Raw genomic sequence first — 19,877 nt, forward strand, 5'->3', positions numbered from 1 at the left:
GTTTAAAGCATTTTCGCGGGCTTTTTGGTGTGTAGTTAGAACTTACCTTGTAGAACTGTTTAAATTATTTAAAAGCATTTTTGCGGGCTTTTTGTGTTTACCACTTTAAGAATTCAAAGGGAGTGGATAGCAGGGATTTGTGGGTAAGCAGGCTTTTAAACAGCGCTAGGTTTAAAAGGAGGCCTGGGGTAGACAGCAGGCAGCAGAGTGAGCTATTAGGGCTTAGGAGAAAAGGGCCAGGTAAGTTTGTGTGGAATTTGTTTAATATTAGTACAGGGAATAATGGAGGGGCATGTGATGTGCTGTTTCTGTATGATGTGGGAGCTGGTGGGCCCCAGGGTCCTTCCATGTGACCATGTCTGCAATAAGTGCTGGTTGCTGGAGGAGCTCTAGCTCAAGGTAGATGAGCTGGCCTCTGAGCTACAGACACTGAGGCTCATCAGGGGGATGGAGGGTGCCATTGACAATGGGGTGCAAGAGACATCCACCCCCCCCTAGACTGGCTAACTCTAAGGGTCAGGAACAGGAGGGGGCTGTGGAGAGGAAGGAGGGTGGGGACTGGAGGAAGGAGGGTGGGGACCAAATGCCTCAGCCTCTCAATCTGCACAACAGGTTTGAGGTTCTTGCTTCCAGTATGGACAAGAATGAGGGCTGTGAGGTTGGTGAGCAAACTGCACATGGTACAGTGATGCAGACACAGGTCATAGGCAAAGAGAAGGTGAAAAGGAACATAGTAGTAATTGGGGATAGTGTGGTTAAGGGTATTGACAATGTCCTTTGTCACAATGACAAAGTGCACAGAAGGGTGTGTTGTCTGCCTGGTGCTCGGGTACAGGATGTCGCATCTGGGCTGCAGAGGAACCTGGAGTGGGAGGGTGAGAATCCAGTTGTTGTGGTACATGTGGGTGCCAACAATGTAGACAAAATGCGAATTGAGGATCTGGGGAGGGAGTTTGAAAAGCTGGGAATGGAATTAAAAAGTAGAACCGACAAGGTGGTTATCTCCAGACTACTGCCTGAACCGAGTGCAGATGGGCGTAGGGTTGATAGGATTAAGGAAGTGAATGGGTGGCTCAGGGATTGGTGTGGGAGGAATGGGTTTGAATTTATGGGGCATTGGCATCAGTATTGGGGTAGGTGGGACAGGGTTGGTCTGAACCGTGCTGGGACCAGAGTCCTGGTGAATCGTGTAAATAGGACTGTAGTTAGGGCTTTAAACTAATTTGGGGGGGGGGGGGGGGGGGGGAGGGTAGGTGACATTACGGGGTCTAAAGTAAAGTAAAGGAGAGGGTGCAGGTAAGGGAGGAGGCCAAGGATGTCGCAATAATAAAAGGAGTAGGGGGCGTGAGTATGGTTGGTGGCATTCTGGCAAATAGGGTCCAGGTGAAGGCTGGGATGAAAGCTCTTTATCTGAATGCACGAAGCATTCGGAATAAAGTGGATGAGCTGGTGGCGCAGATCAGCACAAATGGATATGATCTGGTGGCCATTACAGAGACGTGGCTGCAAGGTGACAGGGACTGGGAGCTGAATGTCCAGGGGTATCAAGTGTTTAGGAAGGATAGGCGGGAGGAAAAAGGGAGGGGTGTAGCTCTGCTGATTAAGGATAGCATCAGGGTGGTAGTAAGGGATGATATAGGAACCAAAGAGCAGAACGTGGAATTGTTGTGGGTGGAGATTAGGAACAGCAAAGGGAGGAAGATGCTGGTGGGTGTTGTTTATAGGCCCCCGAATAATGATCTGGAGGTGGGGCGGGCTGTTAACGCGCAAATAAGTGCGGTGTGCAGGAATGGGACGGCTGTAATTATAGGGGATTTCAATCTGCGTATTGATTGGTCGACCCATGTTGGACGCGGTTGGCTTGAGGAGGAGTTCTTGGAATGCTGCCGGGATAGTTTCCTCGAACAGTGTGTGTTGGATCCGATGAGGGAGCGAGCTATCTTGGATCTGGTGTTGTGTAATGAGGCGGGTAGCATTAGGGACCTTGTGGTGAAGGATCCTCTTGGGAAGAGTGATCATTGTATGGTGGAGTTTCTGATGCAGATGGAGGAGGAGAAAGTGGGTTCCCGGACATGTGTCCTTTGTTTGAACAGAGGGGAGTACGGTAGGATGAGAGAGGAATTGGCGAATGTTGATTGGGGGAGTGTGTTGGAAGGTAGGTCTGCTGAGGAACAGTGGAGGATCTTTAAGGAGATCTTTCTTGGTGCTCAGCAGAAATTTATTCCGATGGTTAAAAAGGATCGTAGGAGGAGAGGTAATCAGACGTGGATAACGAAGGAGGTGAAGGAAAGTGTTAAATTAAAAGCGGATGCGTTTAGAGTAGCTAAGAGAAGAGGATTGGGAGAGGTTTAAATGTCAACAACGAATGACAAAGAAGTTGATAAAGAAGGATAGGATAAACTATGAAGCTGGGCTAGCGCTTAATATAAAAAAGATAGCAAGAGTTTTTATAAATACATAAAAAGGAAGAGGCTGGGTGAACGTTGGACCCTTAGAGGATGAGAGAGGGGACTTAGTGGTAGGGGATGGGGAAATGGCTGAGGCCCTGAATAACTTTTCTGTTTCGGTCTTCGCGGAGGAGGACATGAATAATTTGCCGGGTGTTAGCGATGGAAAGATGGTAGGAGTGGAGGACCTGAATCACATTATTGTTACTAGAGAGGCAGTGCTTGGCAGACTGGAGGGACTGATTGTGGACAAGTCCCCAGGACCGGATGGAATGCATCCAAGGGTTCTGAAGGAAATGGCGAAGGTGATAGTGGATGCCTTGGTGATTATTTTCCAAACGTCGCTGGATTCCAGGGAAGTGCCAGAAGATTGGAAAACGGCTCATGTTACGCCGTTGTTTAAGAAGGGTGGCAGGCAAAAGGCAGGGAATTATAGGCCAGTTAGTTTAACGTCTGTTGTAGGAAAAATGTTAGAATCCGTGATAAAGGAGAAAATAGCGAGGCATCTTGAGGAGAATTGTTTGGTAGAGCAGACGCAGCACGGTTTCGTTAAGGGGAAGTCATATCTGACAAATTTATTGGAGTTCTGAGGATGTGTCTAGGGCCGTGGATAGAGGAGAGCCAGTGGATGTGGTCTTGATTTTCAGAAGGCGTTTGACAAGGTGCCTCACAAGAGGTTATTACAGAAGGTCAGGGGGCATGGAGTTGGGGGTAGGGTGTTAACGTGGATAGAGGATTGGCTGTCAAATAGGATGATGTGGATGTGCCGGCGTTGCACTGGGGTAAACACAGTAAAAAGTCTGACACCAGGTTTTAGTCCGATTTTTTTTTTTTTACTGTGTCAAATAGGAGGCAGAGAGTGGGGGTCAATGGGTGCTATTCGGATTGGCGGTTGGTGACTAGTGGAGTGCCCCAGGGGTCGATGCTGGGGCCTCAGCTATTCACCATTTATATAGATGATCTGGAGGAGGGAACCGAGTGTATGGTGTCAAAATTTGCTGATGATACCAAGATTGGTGGAACGGCAAATTGTGCGGAGGGTGTGGAGAGTCTGCAGAAGGATCTAGATAGGCTGGGCGAATGGGCCAGGAACTGGCAAATGGAATTTAATGTTGGCAAGTGTGAGGTTGTCCACTTTGGTAGGAATAATAGTAGCAGGTGGTCAGGAAGGTGAGTGGGATGCTGGCCTTCATAGCAAGGGGGGTTGAATATAAAAGTAGGGAGGTCTTGCCGCAGCTGTATAGGGCACTGGTGAGGAGTACTGTGTGCAGTTTTGGTCGCCGCACTTACGCAAGGATATTTTGGCCTTGGAGGGAGTGCAGAGGAGGTTTACTAGGCTGATTCTGGAATTGAGGGGGTTGAACTATGAGGAGAGGCTGAATAAACTAGGCTTGTACTCGTTAGAGTTTAGAAGAATGAGGGGTGATCTCATTGAGACATATAAGACGTTGAATGGGATGGATAGGGTAGAGGTGGCGAGGCTCTTCCCACTCAGGACGGTAGGACTAGAGGGCACAGCCTCAAGATAAAGGGGGGGCAGTTTAGAATGGAGTTGAGGAGGAACTTCTTCACTCAAAGGGTGGTGAATCTCTGGAATTCTCTGCCCGTTGAGGTGGTGGAGGCTACCTCGCTCAATATTTTTAAGACGCAGGTTGATAGGTTTTTGATAAGCGAGGGGATTAAGGGTTATGGGGAGAAGGTGGGAATGTGGAACTGAGCCACAACAGATCAGCCATGATATTGAATGGCGGGGCAGGCTCGAGGGGCTAGATGGCCTACTCCTGCTCCTATTTCTTATGTTCTTGTCTAATACATTTTAACTTTATTTTATCTTTTATCTTTATTTTAAAAGCAGCCTTCTCAATTTGTTCTGCCGCTTCAGAGTTTTGTCTGTATAGTTATCTCGGAGCACTTGCATCTTTGTAACATTGGCAAAGGCAGACTTACATTTAGTAGTAGAGGTCCACAGTCACAGGATAAGGCCGTCCAGCCCATCGAGTCTGCGCCAGTCAAAAACAAACCACCCAACTATTCTAATCCCAATTTCCAGCACTTGGCCCATAGCCTTGTATGCCAAGGCATCACACATGCATATTTAAATACTTAAAAGTATGGGACACCACAGTGGTTAACACTGATGCCTCACAGCACCTGGGATCCAGGTTTGATTCCCAGTTTGGGGAACTGACTGAAGTCTCCCATCTCTGCATGGGTTTCCTCCCACAGTGCAGAAGATGTACAGGTTAGAATGCATTGGGTATGCTAAATTCTCCCTCAGTGTACCTAGTGTGGCAAATGGGGGATTTTCACAGTAATCTCATTGCACTGCTTATGGAAGCCTACTTGAGACAGACACTTTCTATCACTCTTTCAGGTGGTGAGCTTCAGGTTCCCACCATCATTTGGGTGGAAAGTTTTTCCTCACACTCCCTCTAAACCCCTATTCCTTACCTTAAATTTATGCTCCCAGTCACAGATCCCTCCAACAATGGGAAAAGTTTCTTCTCCATCATCCCAAAGAAAACAATCCCAGTTTTTTCCAATCTCTCTTTATAACAAACTCTCCAGCCCAGACAACATCCCAGTAAATCTCCTTTCCAGTGCATCACATCCTCCTATAATGTGGATTTCAGGACTGCACACAATTCTCTACTGGGGCCTAACCAATCTTTTGTACAGTTCCAACACAACCACCCCACTCTTAAACTCTATGCCCCAACTAACAAAGTAAGAAGTCTCTCAACACCAGGTTAAAGTCCAACCAATGTATTTGACAGTAATTCCACAAGCTTTCGAAACAGTGTTCCTTCGTCAGGTGTGTGGAAGATTCTAATGATGGCAGAAAAAACCACATACCATCTTTATCATTTTATCCACCTGTCCTGCTATCTTAAGGAACCAGTTTACAAAGACCCCCTCTGATGCACAGTGCTTCCCAGTGGCCTGGCATTCATCATATTCCCTTACTTTGCCCTGCCCAAGTGCATCACCTCACATTATCCAGATTCAATTCCATTTGTCCACCTGTCCGTATCCTCCTGTAATCTAAGGCTATCCTCCTCAATTACCCCCAGCAATTTTTACATCACCTGCAAACTGACCAACCCTCCTACTTAAGTCTAAACCGTTTATATAAACTACAAACAGCAAGGGTCCCAACACTGATTGCTGTGGGGCCCCACTGAACAGTTTCCAGTCTGAAAAACACACCTTGACCACCATCCTGTTCCTGCCACAGCCAATTATGAATCCAATTTGCCTTGGATCCTATGGGCTCTTACCTTTATCAGTCTCCCATGTGGGACTTCGTCAAAAGTCTTGCTGAAGTCCAAGTAGACTACATCAAATGCATTGGCCTCATCTACGCACCTGGTCACTTCTGAAAAATTTAGTGAATTTGGACAGACATGACCTCTTGATTAATCTGCCTTTCCAAATGCAACTTAATTTTCTCAATTGCTTCCAATAGTTTCCCCACAATGGCCTGCTGTTTCCTGGTTTATCCCTTCCTCCCTTCTTGAGCAATGGTACCATATTGGCTGTCCTCCAGTCCTCTGGCACCTCTCCAGTGGTGAGGGGAACTAAAAATTGCCAGTGGCCCTATTTCCTCCCTTGCCTCATGCAACTGCCTGGCATACATTTCATCCAAAACCACTTATGTTCACTTAATTGTATCACAGTCCTTCTCCCTGATTTCTATGCCCACATTGTTTCACTAGTGAACACTGGCAGTGTTCATATAGAACCCTATCTATATCCCACATAAATTATCACTGCAATCCTTCATGGGCCCTACTCTTTCCTTAGTCATCCTTTTACCTTAACATAGTTGAGATTTTCCTTCATGTCAGAATCCTTTCATGTCCCCTTTTTGCTTGCCTAATTTCCTTCAAGTTCTCTTGCACATTCACTGCTTTGAACTCTCAATGTTGTTAGCTCTGCTGCCTCACAACAGGACTCTGGGTTCAGTCCTAGCCTTGAACAATGGTTAGTTTGCATGTGCTCCCCATTGGTTTCCTCCCAAAGATATGCTGGTTAGGTTCATTGCCCATGCTAAAATTGCCCCTCAGTTTTGGAGATTAGCAGGATAAATGTGAGGTTGCAGGAATAGGGCATGGGTGGGATGTGTAACCGATGGGCTGAATGGCCTCCATCTGCACTGTAAGAATTATCTGCCATAAGCCTTCCTTTTTTCTCTTTACCCAGTGCTACATATCCTTCAATATCCAGTGGTTTCTAGATTTGTGGTCCTACCTTTTTTCTTGGGTTGGTCCTGTACTCTCTGGGATTCAAACCTAGGTCCCAAGAACATCAGCCAAGTTTGTGGATTAACAGTCTAGCAATAATACCACTAGGCCATCACTCTGCCATGATTTTAAAGTGAAGCTCCCAACTCCATCTTCACCAATTTTAAACAGGATAAGCAAATTATAAATTTCCCTCAATTGGAATTCTATTATGAAGAGACAGGGCAAAGAAACTGGAAATTGTTCAAGTGATGTAGGGCATCAGAATCATGTGAAAGACTAGACTGGTAGAGTAAAGGTTGAAAGTAGTAAGCTCACTGGGTGAGGAACAAGCTGAAATAATGAATCCAACAGGACAGTTCTGTGAGGATCTTGGGAAAGAGGTAGAAGCAGGCTGAGGTTGAAAAATTATGAAGTGGGAAGTAACACACCTGGAAACTTTGACTTGACTTGGTTGGCATATATTGCAAGGAAGGCAGAAGTGCCCATTAATCCCACACTACTCAAAACATTAAATGTTGCCTCCTCTACAAATGCTGCCAGATCTGCAGAGTATTTTCAGCACCTTAAGATTTCCAGCATCCAGTTTTGCCTCAAAGTTAATTTCTGCTGTTAATAAATTGCCACATCTAAAACGTGGTAAATGAAAATGAAGAAACTACAGGAATTGTTGTGTAACCAAAGTTTATTTCCAAGAAAGTCACAAAACAGCACATGAATGGTGCAGTGAAGGCAGGAACAGGATCACAAGGGGGAAAATTGTATTGCTCCAGCTTCTCCTCCTTATAATATCACCAATGGATAAGATACAATCAGGGCAGGGCAACAAGCCACATACAATATTTACAATGCAATCAATGAGAAACTGACTCAACATAAAACATTTTCAGCATAGGAAACAGCAGCTTACCAATTTCATGGGTTGAACACAACTCAAAAGCTAACCAGGTCAAAAATTCTATTGAGCATACCCAACATCCCAAATTAATCGGTAACTTCTTAGGCTGTAGCCAGTATCTGCAATATTCATGCCAGCTAAAGTTAATTAGCTGGCAGCAAAAAATGGCACTTTCTTAAACGTCTCAATTCAATCCTTCCAATTTCAATGAAGGAGCTAGCAAGACTCCAGTACCTTGAGCTTTTATATTAATTACTATTGAATGTCAGAGCACAATAGATATGCACAATAGAATATTCCAAATATATTCTAATGTGCACACTACAGAACTACTCCTGTTCCAGGGATGCCCCAAAGCACTGCACATAACAAACACAAACTAACAAGTGCGGGATTTACAAATAGCAAGCCAAAGTTTAGATGTCTGCTTGCAGGTCTTTTATGAAAGATGAAAAAAAAAAGTAAATACAAAAAAAAGCTCAGCACACAACCCCAGATGGTGTGGCACAGGTTAAACTGCACAATGCCACAAACTCTTGTTAAAAAGCTGACCAGGCTTTGAATGGTTATCTGCCAATAACCAAGAAAGAACTAAAACTGCTGTTGAGCAGATCTACTTGGGGTTTAGGAAGGAGGGGGGAAGGAGAAAAAAAAAAAATCGCTCCCACCAGATCAGCTGGAATCAAAACACATGAAATTTACCCTCAATGGACAATGCAGTAGGTAAGCAATCAGTGGTCTGCCCACAAAACAATCCCACCTTTATAAAAAGCTCAACTCTGCCCATAATTCACAGGTTTGACAATTTCTGCATTTGAAAATCTCACCACTGGTTACATTATAGAATTCATGAAAAGAAAGACAATGAACAGCTAAAATAGGGTAAAAAATGCAACTGACTACACGTCTTGAATCTATTAAACAAATGCAAATCACATTCTTAACTCCGACAAGTCTGTACATGGATCTTCACAAAGGCCACTATGCTGCGGATTTACTTCCTATCGTTTGACCTGGAGCGGCTAAAACAGGAGAAAAATAAGGTTTAGAACACAGCACCAGGAAAAGATTCCATTGTGTCCTTTCAACACTGAACCACAGCATCCTGTTAACATTTTGCAATCTTCTACATTACATGCTGTGGCTTTTTAGAACACATTAAAATTACACTAAAAACCCCACTGAATTTGTAATATCCCCAAGGTATCTGTTATGCCTGGATACTAATCAGAAGGGTACAGCTATGCAAATACAAACTGTTATAATAATTAATGTAGCCAATGCACTTAGAGCAATTAGGATCCAAAAATTAAGATTTCCTTTGTCCTGGAGCATTAAAAATATCTAGAGCTATCTAAATACAAACAATGTGCTGTAAACCTGCAGGTAAAACAAGTAAAATAACCCACCCTCCTTTAACACAGCATTAGCATTTTTATTGTATCAATCAAAAATTTAAGCTTGAAAGGCAGACTGCCAGCTCATCATGTCATGGCAGATGACAAGGAGCTATCTATCTAAATCCCCACTTTTCAGCTCAGTCTTTACCTCTGTATGTTAGTGCTTTTAAGTGCATATCTGGACAATTTTAATGTTAGGATGACTTCCTCAGGCAGTGAATCCTGGATCCTCACCTAGACAGTGAGCAAAACTAGTCTACTCAAGTTTCTCACCATTCCACCTTACCTGCGAGACCTGGAGAAGGAGCGAGATTGTTTGTGGTTCCTCTCCCTGGACAGGGACCTCTCTCTCCTACGATCCCTCGAAAGGGACCTACAGTAAAGTCAAGCATGCTATTAGATCACATTACCTTGATCTACCCAGCAAAGCATCCAACATATATTCAACAGACATACCGATCACAAAGGATCAGTACTCCCCTTGTTATCAACATACTCACTCCCAAAACTGTTTGTGCCCCGAGTGACTCAGCATTCATGTAACAAGCGATTATGACACAATAGAATCTAATTTACCCAAATGATTTAAAAAGGATAGAAGTAATACTCCCCACAAATTACCATCTATTTCTGATAATTCAAGCCTCCCCACAAAAATGAACTATTCAATATTTTGAAACAATGTGACTTCAAGACTCTACAGCCAGCATGGAACACCTAGTTGTAGACACTACAAGCAATATAATCCTCACCTGCTCCGACTCCTGCTGAAGCTCCTGCGGCGAGGTGGTGATCTACAAGCGAGAAGGGAAACCAGTTAAGAAGTGAACTGACTGCCATCCCTGCACAATGACCGGTACAAAGTACCAACCTACTCGATCACAGCGGCTCCCAATAACCCCGGCTCACTAGTAAAGGTCATTAAATGCTTTAACACCTGTACCTTAAATTTAACAAACCGTCTGCATAAAAATCTGACTCAAGATTAAAATTAATCTACACAGCATGACAACTCAATGAAGCTTGAAGATGACCAGAACACCAATGCAGGGTCCTCAATATAGAACCTATCATCTAGAGTCTATTATGTAGGACTAGCCAGAAGCAGATTTGAATTTAAAAAACTGGAAGCCAATGAGACGACCCAGTTCAACTCCATGCAAATGGGACAAGCAAACCACCAAGGGAGGGGAAGTACAACAAATGTACACCTTTAATGAATTAACAAGAAAGCAGATCAGCTTGTGTCTCAGATGTCAGTACACACACAAAAGATGAAGAGTCCTCTCCTGAAAAACCTGCATTGGTGTAATCAATAATAGGGGATGCTGAGAAGATTCTTGCTACAATGAAACACATTACCTGCACACAGCGTTAAAGAAACCTTCAGATTAGCAGCAGGGATGGAAATGTTTAATGAGTGTACTGATCAAAGATCAATAAGCATTCAGGACCTTGTGTGCTGCCAAGCATCTGCAGCAAAGCTCCTGGCACTTACTGCCAGCAGAGGCCCTCAGTGAGCTACAAAGCTCAAAGAGTCATTCACCATTTTAGCTTGGCTGACAGCCCCCAAATATATAGAGACAGATGTCCCTGTACTGGTGAATGACCTGTAAGATTTCCATCCCCGAGTGCAACACAAGGTGCACAAAACAGCTCTAGCTTCCTCAGCTTTTAATTTTAAGATACACAGCTGAAACAATTCAACACATTGTATGTACTTAAACCCACATGGAAAAGTGTTCTGTTAATGTTGAATTATTTGGGTTAACTGGCTTTAATTCCAAATTCCATGACTCACTGCAGTGTCTGCAGGCCTGACTTCTGAATCCTCAATAACTTACACATTAACCTGCTTCACTTAACTGAGGACAACGTACACAGTAGTGGCTTATTAACACAATGTCAATTCTGAACTCAACTTGGCTGACTGTACACAAAAATTGGGCTGCTGGGGATTGAGAAGCCAATACTGGACACTTTCACCCAACAAAAGATCAACCCATACCATTATCAATTGCAATATGGAATAAAGCTCAAAAGATCTTATACATTTTTACTATTTATGGTTCCCATATAAAGATGATTAATGGCATTGTGCAGAAGTAGCAACAAGCCACTACCTGATTTAAGCCACTACTGCGCACTGTCCTCATAGTGGAAAAAATCCAGGGCTGGGTTTTAAAGGGAGAAAAGGCAATTAAGATGTCAATATCACCAAGATGGCTACTGCTGGACAGCTGGCACCACATGGCCACTGTGTTCAATGCGGCTCAGGCACATTTGGTTACTGGACAGCCAGGTGCCCAAGTAAGATTTTTTCCACCATGCTGCAATTTGTTTGCACCGAGGACTAACCATTTCAGTGGGTCTATGATGTCTAGAACACACCAATCCCAACTAAGCTTCCATCACCAGGGCCAGGCCAGCTCTCAAGGGATTTTGCTTATACTGTTTTTAGAAGCTCAGGGTGGGGCTTCCAGTGAAACAAGGTTGCATTGTGCACCATCAAGCTCAAGGTTTACTAAACACATGATGGCTATGGCCTGCCAAAGGGGTGAAGTTCTGAAATTTAATAAAGCAGTGTGGGCCAGGGGATATCAAGAATTACATTTTAAACTGATTCCCATGTAACTCATCCCTCAACGTCACAGCACCAGAGTTTAGGCAAATGGCATGTGTCCCTTCAGAGTTACTCTGGCCCAATTTAAGACATTCTTTGCACTTGGGTCTGAAAACAGGTGACGAGTGCCACACTGACTCTCAATCGTGCAGTCTAACAAACGACCTTAAGCTCTAAAGATTTCAGGATCCAAGTGCAAAAACCTTGCTACTTCTATACACAAGATTTTTTTAAAACAGAAGTTAAACTTAGTCTTTACACAGCCAGCCCCTAACAGAACACTAGTCTCTTTACCTTTCAAAAGCTTACTCCATTATACCAGCAGTAGACTATTGTATAAAGCAGGAAAAACTTACTAGTCTTTTGGTTTTCAACAAGCTAGAAATGGAGAGGTGAGGCTGCCGGACTGACGGCCAGGTAGAATTTGCTGAAAAGGTTTGCCAGATGCGTGGTATTTGGTTGGCAGAGGGGGGTGTAGTGGTTTTTTTCCTGCTTTTTATTTAGTCGAAGGCTGCTGAGACAAATGCTGAGTGTTCGGCTGCTGTTGTGGAGACAACGAGTAAAGTAAACAGCTGATTGACCAGAAATGTGCGGGCAGTTGAGGCAGCCGCTGCCGATTGGTCATGGTTGGAGAAGAGGCTGAGAAACAGCATGCTTGGGAACCAAAGGGCGGTGGTGCAACCTGACGACTGGACATGCCTTGGTCATGTGATACCGACACCAGCCAAGCTGATTGGGGCGCGCTGGTCACATGACGCTGAAAGGGCTAGTTGACTGGCTAATGTAGATTCGAAGGGTGGTGAGAAGAGCATGATGGTGACTCTGCAAGGGGGGTTCATTTTTATTAATATATAAATGGATAAAAATGCATCTTTAAAAAATAAATAGTGCAACACACAAGCCATCAGTAAAACCAATCTTGATTATTATATCATTTAGCCATTAGTGATGAGTGACAATGCAAAACAGCAATATCTACTATTATAACACTTTGCATCAATCTGATTGCAACTGGCCAGAACGCAGCAGCATGCTATGCAATTTATAAATCTGCTAATTAGGGTTCCTTCTGAATGCAAATATCAAAGAAACAAGTGCCACTAACCTGCAGTGATCCTCGTTGTGGAAGGCAGAATTCTTGCCCCATCAGGGGACGAGATGTGTCAACACTGCTACCATTGGATGTCAAGAATGCAGTTGTATCACAAATGTGTATGAGTTTGCTCGAGTTACAACATCAAGCTTAACCAGGTAATTTTCAGCCATGGGCTGCCAATGACAGACAAGTGAGCTCACTTCATTGCCAGCAAACTCTTCCACACCAGGGAAGAGGAAATATCTGCCTCCTGTGTTAAATTCAAAGTTAACAAAACTAGTGTAGAAGGAACCCCAAGCTAAGAGTGCAATATGCCTCAATGTACCTTCCGAAGGCAACAGTGCACCCCAGAAATAATCTCAACTCATCGCCGTCTGCATAAGCTGTCAGGCCGCCCTAGTAAGCTTAGCAAACCAGTGGTTTAGATAAAGCTTAGATATTGTCACTCAATTGAGAGAATTGAAGCCATTAGCATCTTGCACAGTAGGAAATTTAGAAATCATGGAAATTCACAAAAAAATGTTTGATATCTTTATCTTAACCTCTGGTAACCCAAAGACTTCACTCCTCAGCATTCCCTCTAATAGGAAACTTTCTGAAAACAGATAATTTGGAATTAACTTTCACCTCAATCTTCCACCTTTCTTTAGGTAATTAAAGGGAACGCTGGTGTATGAAGTCTAGATGTTTTGCAATAGTACGAAAATATTGATTCCGGAGATACAGAACTGGTATGATCCAATGACAACGTGCAGATAAAGCACATAATCTGGTTGATGTGTGATAGTTGAAGGAAGGTTTATTAAATGCCCATAACTAGCTCCAGCTGCAAAGTGCATTCAGCAGCTCTTCAAATGTTAGATTAAGATTTAGAAAAGGCTGTGTGGGTAAAATTATTTGCATTTTTTAAGCACAGCCTCAATTTAACACAACTGACCCAATCCTGATCTCTTCGCTAGCAATATTTTAGTACCAAAGCTAATAATTTATGAGACTGTAAACAAATAAGCAAAAGTTAAAGCTCTTGGGCCAGCAGCACCAGAGAGCAGAAATGGCAACAGCCTTACCACAACACAGAGGCAGGTGGCCACTTCATTTACATATGGTGTTTCCAGCTTTCAGGTTGAATCATACAGTCTACCAGGCCTGGCAACTAGGGATGTCATGGTGTCTTCCTTATACAAGGTCATAACCCAAGCTCACCATTAGGGGTCAACTAAGTAAGAAGCCTTCATTTAAACAGCTTGCAGGAACATAGATTAAATGTCAAAAATCAACAAGATTGGATATACGGCCATGAGAAGGCTGGCATTACTATTGGGTGTTGCTGCAAGTCAAAACTGTCAAAAGCCGCATTTTGTGGTCATTAGTGTTAACAGCAACAGCATAGCATTTATTGCCACGAGAAGGCTATATCGAAATTACTCACTGCTTGGACCACTCTACATATATTATAGCAGCTTGGATACCAGCTAAACCGGCATCCCAATGAAGCAGTCCTGATCCAGGTGATTACATGCCTTTTAAATAGGTATCATCATGACATCCCTGCTGACAACCCACAGAACTCAAGGATCACATGGAGTCCTTCACTATGTACATACACATTAAAACGCAACTGAACATTACCAGAAAACTTCAGGCTGTTGTATAAAACTATGTCGCCCATCACTAGTAGCCGTTACATCAAGCAAACAGCTCAAATATGTGAATTACACAAATGGAAAATAATTACAATAATTTTTTAAATGAATTTTTGCATGCAAAGCTACATCAAAAGGCAAAGTATTCTGGTGTTACCTGCGCCGGACTGGGGGGCTTCTGCGGCGATAATCCTCACGAGAACGCCTGGCCCATACTGGAGGTGGGCCACGGTTACGAATGCGTCTCTCTCCATTGGACAGTTCTACACGAACACGACAGCCACAAAGATTCCTGAAATATCAATACAATTAAATACTCAAGCAACCTAACCTGCAAACACAAAGCCACAGGTATCAGTACAAAATACAGCTCTCTGTACATCCTGTAGATACTTCAGTTATCAAACCCACTGGCAACCTCAATGTTTACAACTGTCCACTGCTCTCTAATGTGAAGAGTTCCGCCTGAAATCTTAAAACAACTAGCTTTGTGTGACTTGACAAGAAACAGAACAATGAACAAACATATTGAAATCATAGGGAACATGGCAAGAAAGGAAAGATTGTCCTTTACCTACTGAAATACATCAAGGACATCTCAGAAAATAGATATTGTAGCTTCATGGTGAAATAAAATTCACACTATATGACAGACTAGCTGGTCTACCAAAATTACTCAAGTACCAAGCAGCCATGGTTACTTCTATGGCAATCACCAAGTTCCATGAGCAGCATCAGAATTCAAAGCGAAGCAGCAGGTGCATTTCTGACTGGCAGAGAACAACAAAGGGCTGTTTAATACAATCAGATTTATTGAATTGCTACGTTATCTAGTGCATCATGAGAACTGTTTGCTCAAAGAAATATTGATTGTATCCCAAGAAATTTGGTACAACACATTTTAGGTTAACCAGCTCTAACTATGAATAAAGCTGGTTATGCAGAAATAGTTCCCACCTGTTCAAGGGCCAAAACACAAGATTAATGGAAACCATGTTTCTAATGAACTGCCTCAAAGCTTAAACTCACAGTATAGTTTGAAATGACTTAGCAATACAGTTGCTGTATTTGCTTTATCACAGGTGTCAGTTAGCCATAAACACACTGATGAGAAAAGGCTACATCCAGCACGTTATAACATGTTTACCTTGTAGTCATTTTATAAACACAACTCCAATTCCTCAACTCAGGGGAGGGTTCGAAACATGACATAACATCTAAGTCACGTAGCACGTAACAGTGTGAAAATGAAAAGGTTTTCCTCAAATCATCCACACTTATAGGGTAAGGGCAATATTTAAATGGCAATGGAAAAATACTGCAGATGCTGAAATCAAACAAAAACAGAAAATGCTGGAAAATCTCTGCAGGTCTGACAACATTTGTGGGGAACTAGAGGCAATGTTTTGAGTCAGGGTGACCCTTCATCATAAATATTTAGATTGCTCTGGGTTGATTTGTCTATTATGGTTCTCAAATTCAAACTAAAATAAATGCTAATTTTTGACTGAAGTCAGTTAAGTGCAAATATCTTCTTGGTCTAGTCTGGCTGGAAAAAGGAAAACATTGTATAAATATCAAAAGTTGTATCATTTAAAATATTGAGATACTGCTTACAGCATCAATCTCACCACAAGTGTCTGCTTTTTAAGTTCATAATCAGTATTTGCTATCCTGTTGCAGTACCTTATCTGACAAGTAGCTCAAAGTTGCAGTCACACAAAATGGACACTTGGAAACCATCACTGTTGGTTGTTGCCATCTCATTCTGGCCATTAGGTGGCATTTCCTAAATATTACAGAAATCCCCATTCAACAGCTAACATAGCGCACCGTCCTTACAGTTGCCCCAATCAACCACAAGTAGAAAAACAGCCAACAGATTGACTGGGGTAAAGCTAACACTGGACGGGGGGGGAAGAGAAATAATTAATTACCTTCCATCGAGCTCTCTGACTGCATCAGAAGCATCACGTGGATCTTCAAACTCAACAAAAGCAAACCCAGGTGGGTTCCGGGCAACCCACACACTGCGGAGTGGTCCATAATATCCAAACGATCTCTCCAACTCTGTCTTGTTCCCATTGTTTCCAAGATTTCCAACATACACCTTGCAGTCTAGGGGACACGAACCATGATTCATGGCTGGAACATAGGAAACAACAAGTTAATGTACAACTTTTGGGCTCATTTCCATTAAGAAAATATTTTCTATACCAAATAGTGCTGCTCTTTGAGGTATTCCAGATAAAACTATAGAACAGTAATTGAATACATCAAAAATAGGAAATACAATGAGCAATGCTAAATAATTCAGTAATTAATTTGAAAGTGCTTGACAATACTGTAGAATGCTGAGGTAGAGGACATCAAAGGGCATCCAAGTTTGGCACAATGGTTAGCACTCCTGCCTCAACAGTACCATGGTCCCAGGTTCAATTCCCAGGTTAGGTCACTGTCTGTATGGAATGTGCACATCCTCCCTGTCTGCCCAGGTTGCTTCTGGATACCCGTTTCCTTCCACAGTCTGAAAGATGTGCTGGTTAGGTGCATTGACCCGAACATTTCTCAGTAACTTCACTGCTGTGCTAATGTAAGCCTTAGTTGCGACTAATAAATTTCAACTTTGTTCTAATACTAACACACTTGAAGATATTGAGCAATACAGAAAATCTTGTAACTTGCAGTTAGTTAGCAAATAGATATGAAAGTGTCCTGTTTAACTGTGTCCATTGCACTACTGAACCCTTTAAAATCACAGAAAGAGTTTAACAAAAGCAGTACAACAGTTACTATCCCACAGGAGGAATGCTGAAACCACTACAAATCAAGCAATTTCAGACCAGTACCTGTGGAAACTATTGTAAAACTCTCCAAAGTATAATTTGGGCATGCAAATGTTGTGCAGATGGGATCCTAAGTTTCAAAAACTTATGTGCACAAAAACTTTCTGACTGAACCTGCAGATGAAAAGGTAAAGTCTGTTGAAACACAGTATCGCAACAAGACAAAGCCAGCCAAATCCTGGATACAACGGCAGCAACTTTGTCAGACTAGTTTGTACCTGGAGATGACAGGAATGGTTCATCCTGTGTGGCCCCAAAACAATTTAGCCAAGGTGACACAAAAGCCAACACAGCTACAATGAGATTGAGAGAGAATCTAAGGGGTCTGCCATTTGCGACAGGAGTTGAGAAGGAATTTGGGGAGAATGCTTCCACTTCTGAGGGTATTCAGAATAGGACACAGACTTTTAAAAAAGGGGGCTTCAACTTAAGATGGAGTTAAAGGGAATGTCCTCTGAGGGAAATTTATCTTTGGAAACCCCATCATAGAGCAGTGGAGGCTGGTATTTGAATATATTCCAAGCCAAGTTAGTTTAATGTTAAATTGAGCAGGGACTCCAGGGGAAAAGCAGGAAAGTGAAATCCAGCCCACAAACAATGAGCAGAAATGGCGAAACAGGCTGGTGGGGACAAATGGCCTCCTGCTGATTCTCTTGTCCCTACATTGGACTAAACAAGGAAATGAGATAAATCCGTTGAATTCTAGAACGGGATAGAGGGATCGAATGGCCCGTTGATGATATAATGTAACCACAAGGCGAGACCCTCAATCCCATGATCGAGTCCCTGTCAGTTAATGAGATTCTCAGAAACAAAGACGGAGTGTGCGAGGCCGGGGAGGGGCAGCGGCTCTTCCACCTCCGCCCCGCGTGGTGCTGTCTGAGGGACGGCTCGGATTGGGAGCCTTAGCTCTCGATCCCGGCCGGGGAGGCTCCAGGGCCGCAGGTTCACTTTCCCTCCCTCCGGCCGCTGCCTTTGTTCTCCCTCAGCCGGGATAAAATGGCGCCGATGCCGGGAGCCCCGCCCCAGCGCGAGAGAGGCCGAGGCCCTGCTGCCTCGCACCGCCGGGCTCTCCCTCACCACCACCCCAAGTCCCGGGAAGGTGGGGTAAAGCGCGGCCGCAGCTCTCCCCCTCCTTCCAACGCCTGGGTTCCACCGCCTGGGCCGAAGAGACAGGCCCGAGGACCGCGGCCTATCCTACAGGCTCCGTCACGGGGTCGGGGGGGGGGGAGGGAAGGACCCTCCCTGATACCTCCATTTCGCGGACTCTGCCCTCCCTCTCGCTCTCTCCGGTACCTGCTCCCGGGTCCCTGTCCCCAGTGCCGCTACCTGGTCCGGGGTCCCCGCTCCCTTTCTCCCGGTACCTGCTCTCTGGGTGTCTCTCTCTGTCTCCGCTTCAGCTCCTCGCGCTTAAACAAAATGGCCGTCACCTCGCGCCACAACCGCCCGAAATAGCTACGGTCACGTGAGGCTGCGGCCCGCCCCCTCCCCCCTTCCAGGCCAGAGCTGATTGGCGGAGCGCCGGTCCCCTCCGCCCCTCTCAGCATTCCGTCCCCGCCCCTCCCCCACTCCCCCTCAGCATTCACCCCGCCCCGTTCTCCCTCAGCATCTTCCACCCTGTTACCCCCTCAGTATTACCCACCCCACTCAGTATTCCCCCACCCCACAAAGCATTCTCCCAACCCCTACTCCCTCTCAGCATTCCCCCACCACTGTTCCCCCACTCCCCCTCAGCATTCCTCCACTCCCCCTCAGCATTCCCCCACCCCTGTTCCCCCATCCCACTAAGCATTCTCCCAACCCCCCTCAACATCCCCCACCCCACTCAGTGTCCCCCCACTCCCCCTCAGCATTCCCCCACTCTCCCTCAGTGTCCCCCCACTCCCCCTCAGCATTCCCAAACTCTCTTCAACATTCCCAACTCCTCTTCATAACTCATGGGATAAAATGGACTGTAGCAATATGGATAAAAAGTTAATTGAATAATTGGAAGCTGAAAGTAATGGTCAATGGATATTTTTTGGGCTTCAGGAAGGTTTTGTAGTGATGTTTCCCAGGGGTTGGTATTGGGACCATTGCTTTTCCTGATATATATTGATCTAGATTTTGGGGGGAAATCAGGATATTGAATTTGATGATCAACCATGATCAAGATGAATGGCAGACCAGGCTCAAAAGGCTGAATGGCTTACTCCTGCTTTTAGTTTTTATGTTTCTATTTAGTGAACAAGACACTGTTTCAAAGTTTATGAATGTTACAAACATTGGGAGCATTGTAAACTGAAGAGGACAATGTAGAACTTCAAAAAGGCATTGACAAGTTGTAGATAGGTGGCAGATGACGTTTAATGAGGCTGCTAAATAAGCTAAGAGCCAATGGTGTTAGAGGCAATGTACTGGCATGGATGTAAGATTGAATGATGACAGAAGGCAGAGAGTGGGTATAAGGGGATCTTTTTCAGGATGGCAACCAGTGACTAGTGTGTTCCACAGGGGTCAATGTTGGGACCACAACTTTTCACTGTATACATTAATAATCTGGAAGATGCAACTGAGGGCATGGTTGCTAAATTTGTGGATGATAGAAGATATATAGAGGGACAGGTAATGTTGAGGTAGTGGGGAAGCTGCAGCATGACTTGGACAGGCTAGAAGAGTGGGCAAAGAAGTAGTAGAT

At 44.1% G+C, this 19,877-nt stretch overlaps 1 protein-coding gene and 1 non-coding gene across 4 annotated transcripts; both read right to left on the bottom strand.

The window, feature by feature from the left end:
- Positions 1–7,361: 7,361 nt before the first annotated feature.
- On the bottom strand, positions 7,362–18,668 carry srsf3b (serine and arginine rich splicing factor 3b). 3 transcript variants are annotated; one of them, XM_080210132.1, is made up of 6 exons: positions 18,565–18,668; positions 16,292–16,499; positions 14,512–14,646; positions 9,745–9,786; positions 9,279–9,365; positions 7,362–8,614 (listed from the first exon to the last, which is right to left on the bottom strand). In XM_080210132.1, the coding sequence occupies exons 2-6, from the start codon at positions 16,495–16,497 to the stop codon at positions 8,587–8,589; spliced, it is 498 nt and encodes a 165-aa protein (XP_080066258.1). In that variant the 5' UTR covers positions 16,498–16,499; positions 18,565–18,668; the 3' UTR covers positions 7,362–8,586. The 3 variants fall into 3 exon arrangements, 2 of the variants coding, with proteins under 2 accessions (XP_080066258.1, XP_080066259.1); XM_080210133.1 differs by having other exon boundaries at positions 18,530–18,620; XR_013889241.1 differs by lacking the exon at positions 7,362–8,614 and adding an exon at positions 11,972–12,437 and having other exon boundaries at positions 9,290–9,365.
- LOC145357192 (small nucleolar RNA SNORA41) lies at positions 17,078–17,211 on the bottom strand. Its single transcript, XR_013889275.1, has one exon. It is a non-coding gene; the product is annotated as a small nucleolar RNA SNORA41 (small nucleolar RNA).
- Positions 18,669–19,877: the final 1,209 nt, after the last annotated feature.

The sequence above is a fragment of the Carcharhinus amblyrhynchos genome, chromosome 22 (genome assembly GCF_965287045.1).
Source record: "Carcharhinus amblyrhynchos chromosome 22, sCarAmb.v2.hapA, whole genome shotgun sequence".
NCBI classification, from domain to species: Eukaryota; Metazoa; Chordata; class Chondrichthyes; order Carcharhiniformes; family Carcharhinidae; genus Carcharhinus; species Carcharhinus amblyrhynchos.

Bases quoted from the DNA above. Each gene is read 5' to 3' on its own strand.
- srsf3b (XM_080210132.1), bottom strand. From the start codon at position 16,497: ATGAATCATGGTTCGTGTCCCCTAGACTGCAAGGTGTATGTTGGAAAT. The intron at 14,647-16,291 runs GTAATTAATTAT...TTGATATTTCAG, and splicing joins GTCAGAGAGCTCGATGGAAG to GAATCTTTGTGGCTGTCGTG. The intron at 9,787-14,511 runs GTAACACCAGAA...TCTCGCTTGTAG, and splicing joins AGCCCCCCAGTCCGGCGCAG to ATCACCACCTCGCCGCAGGA.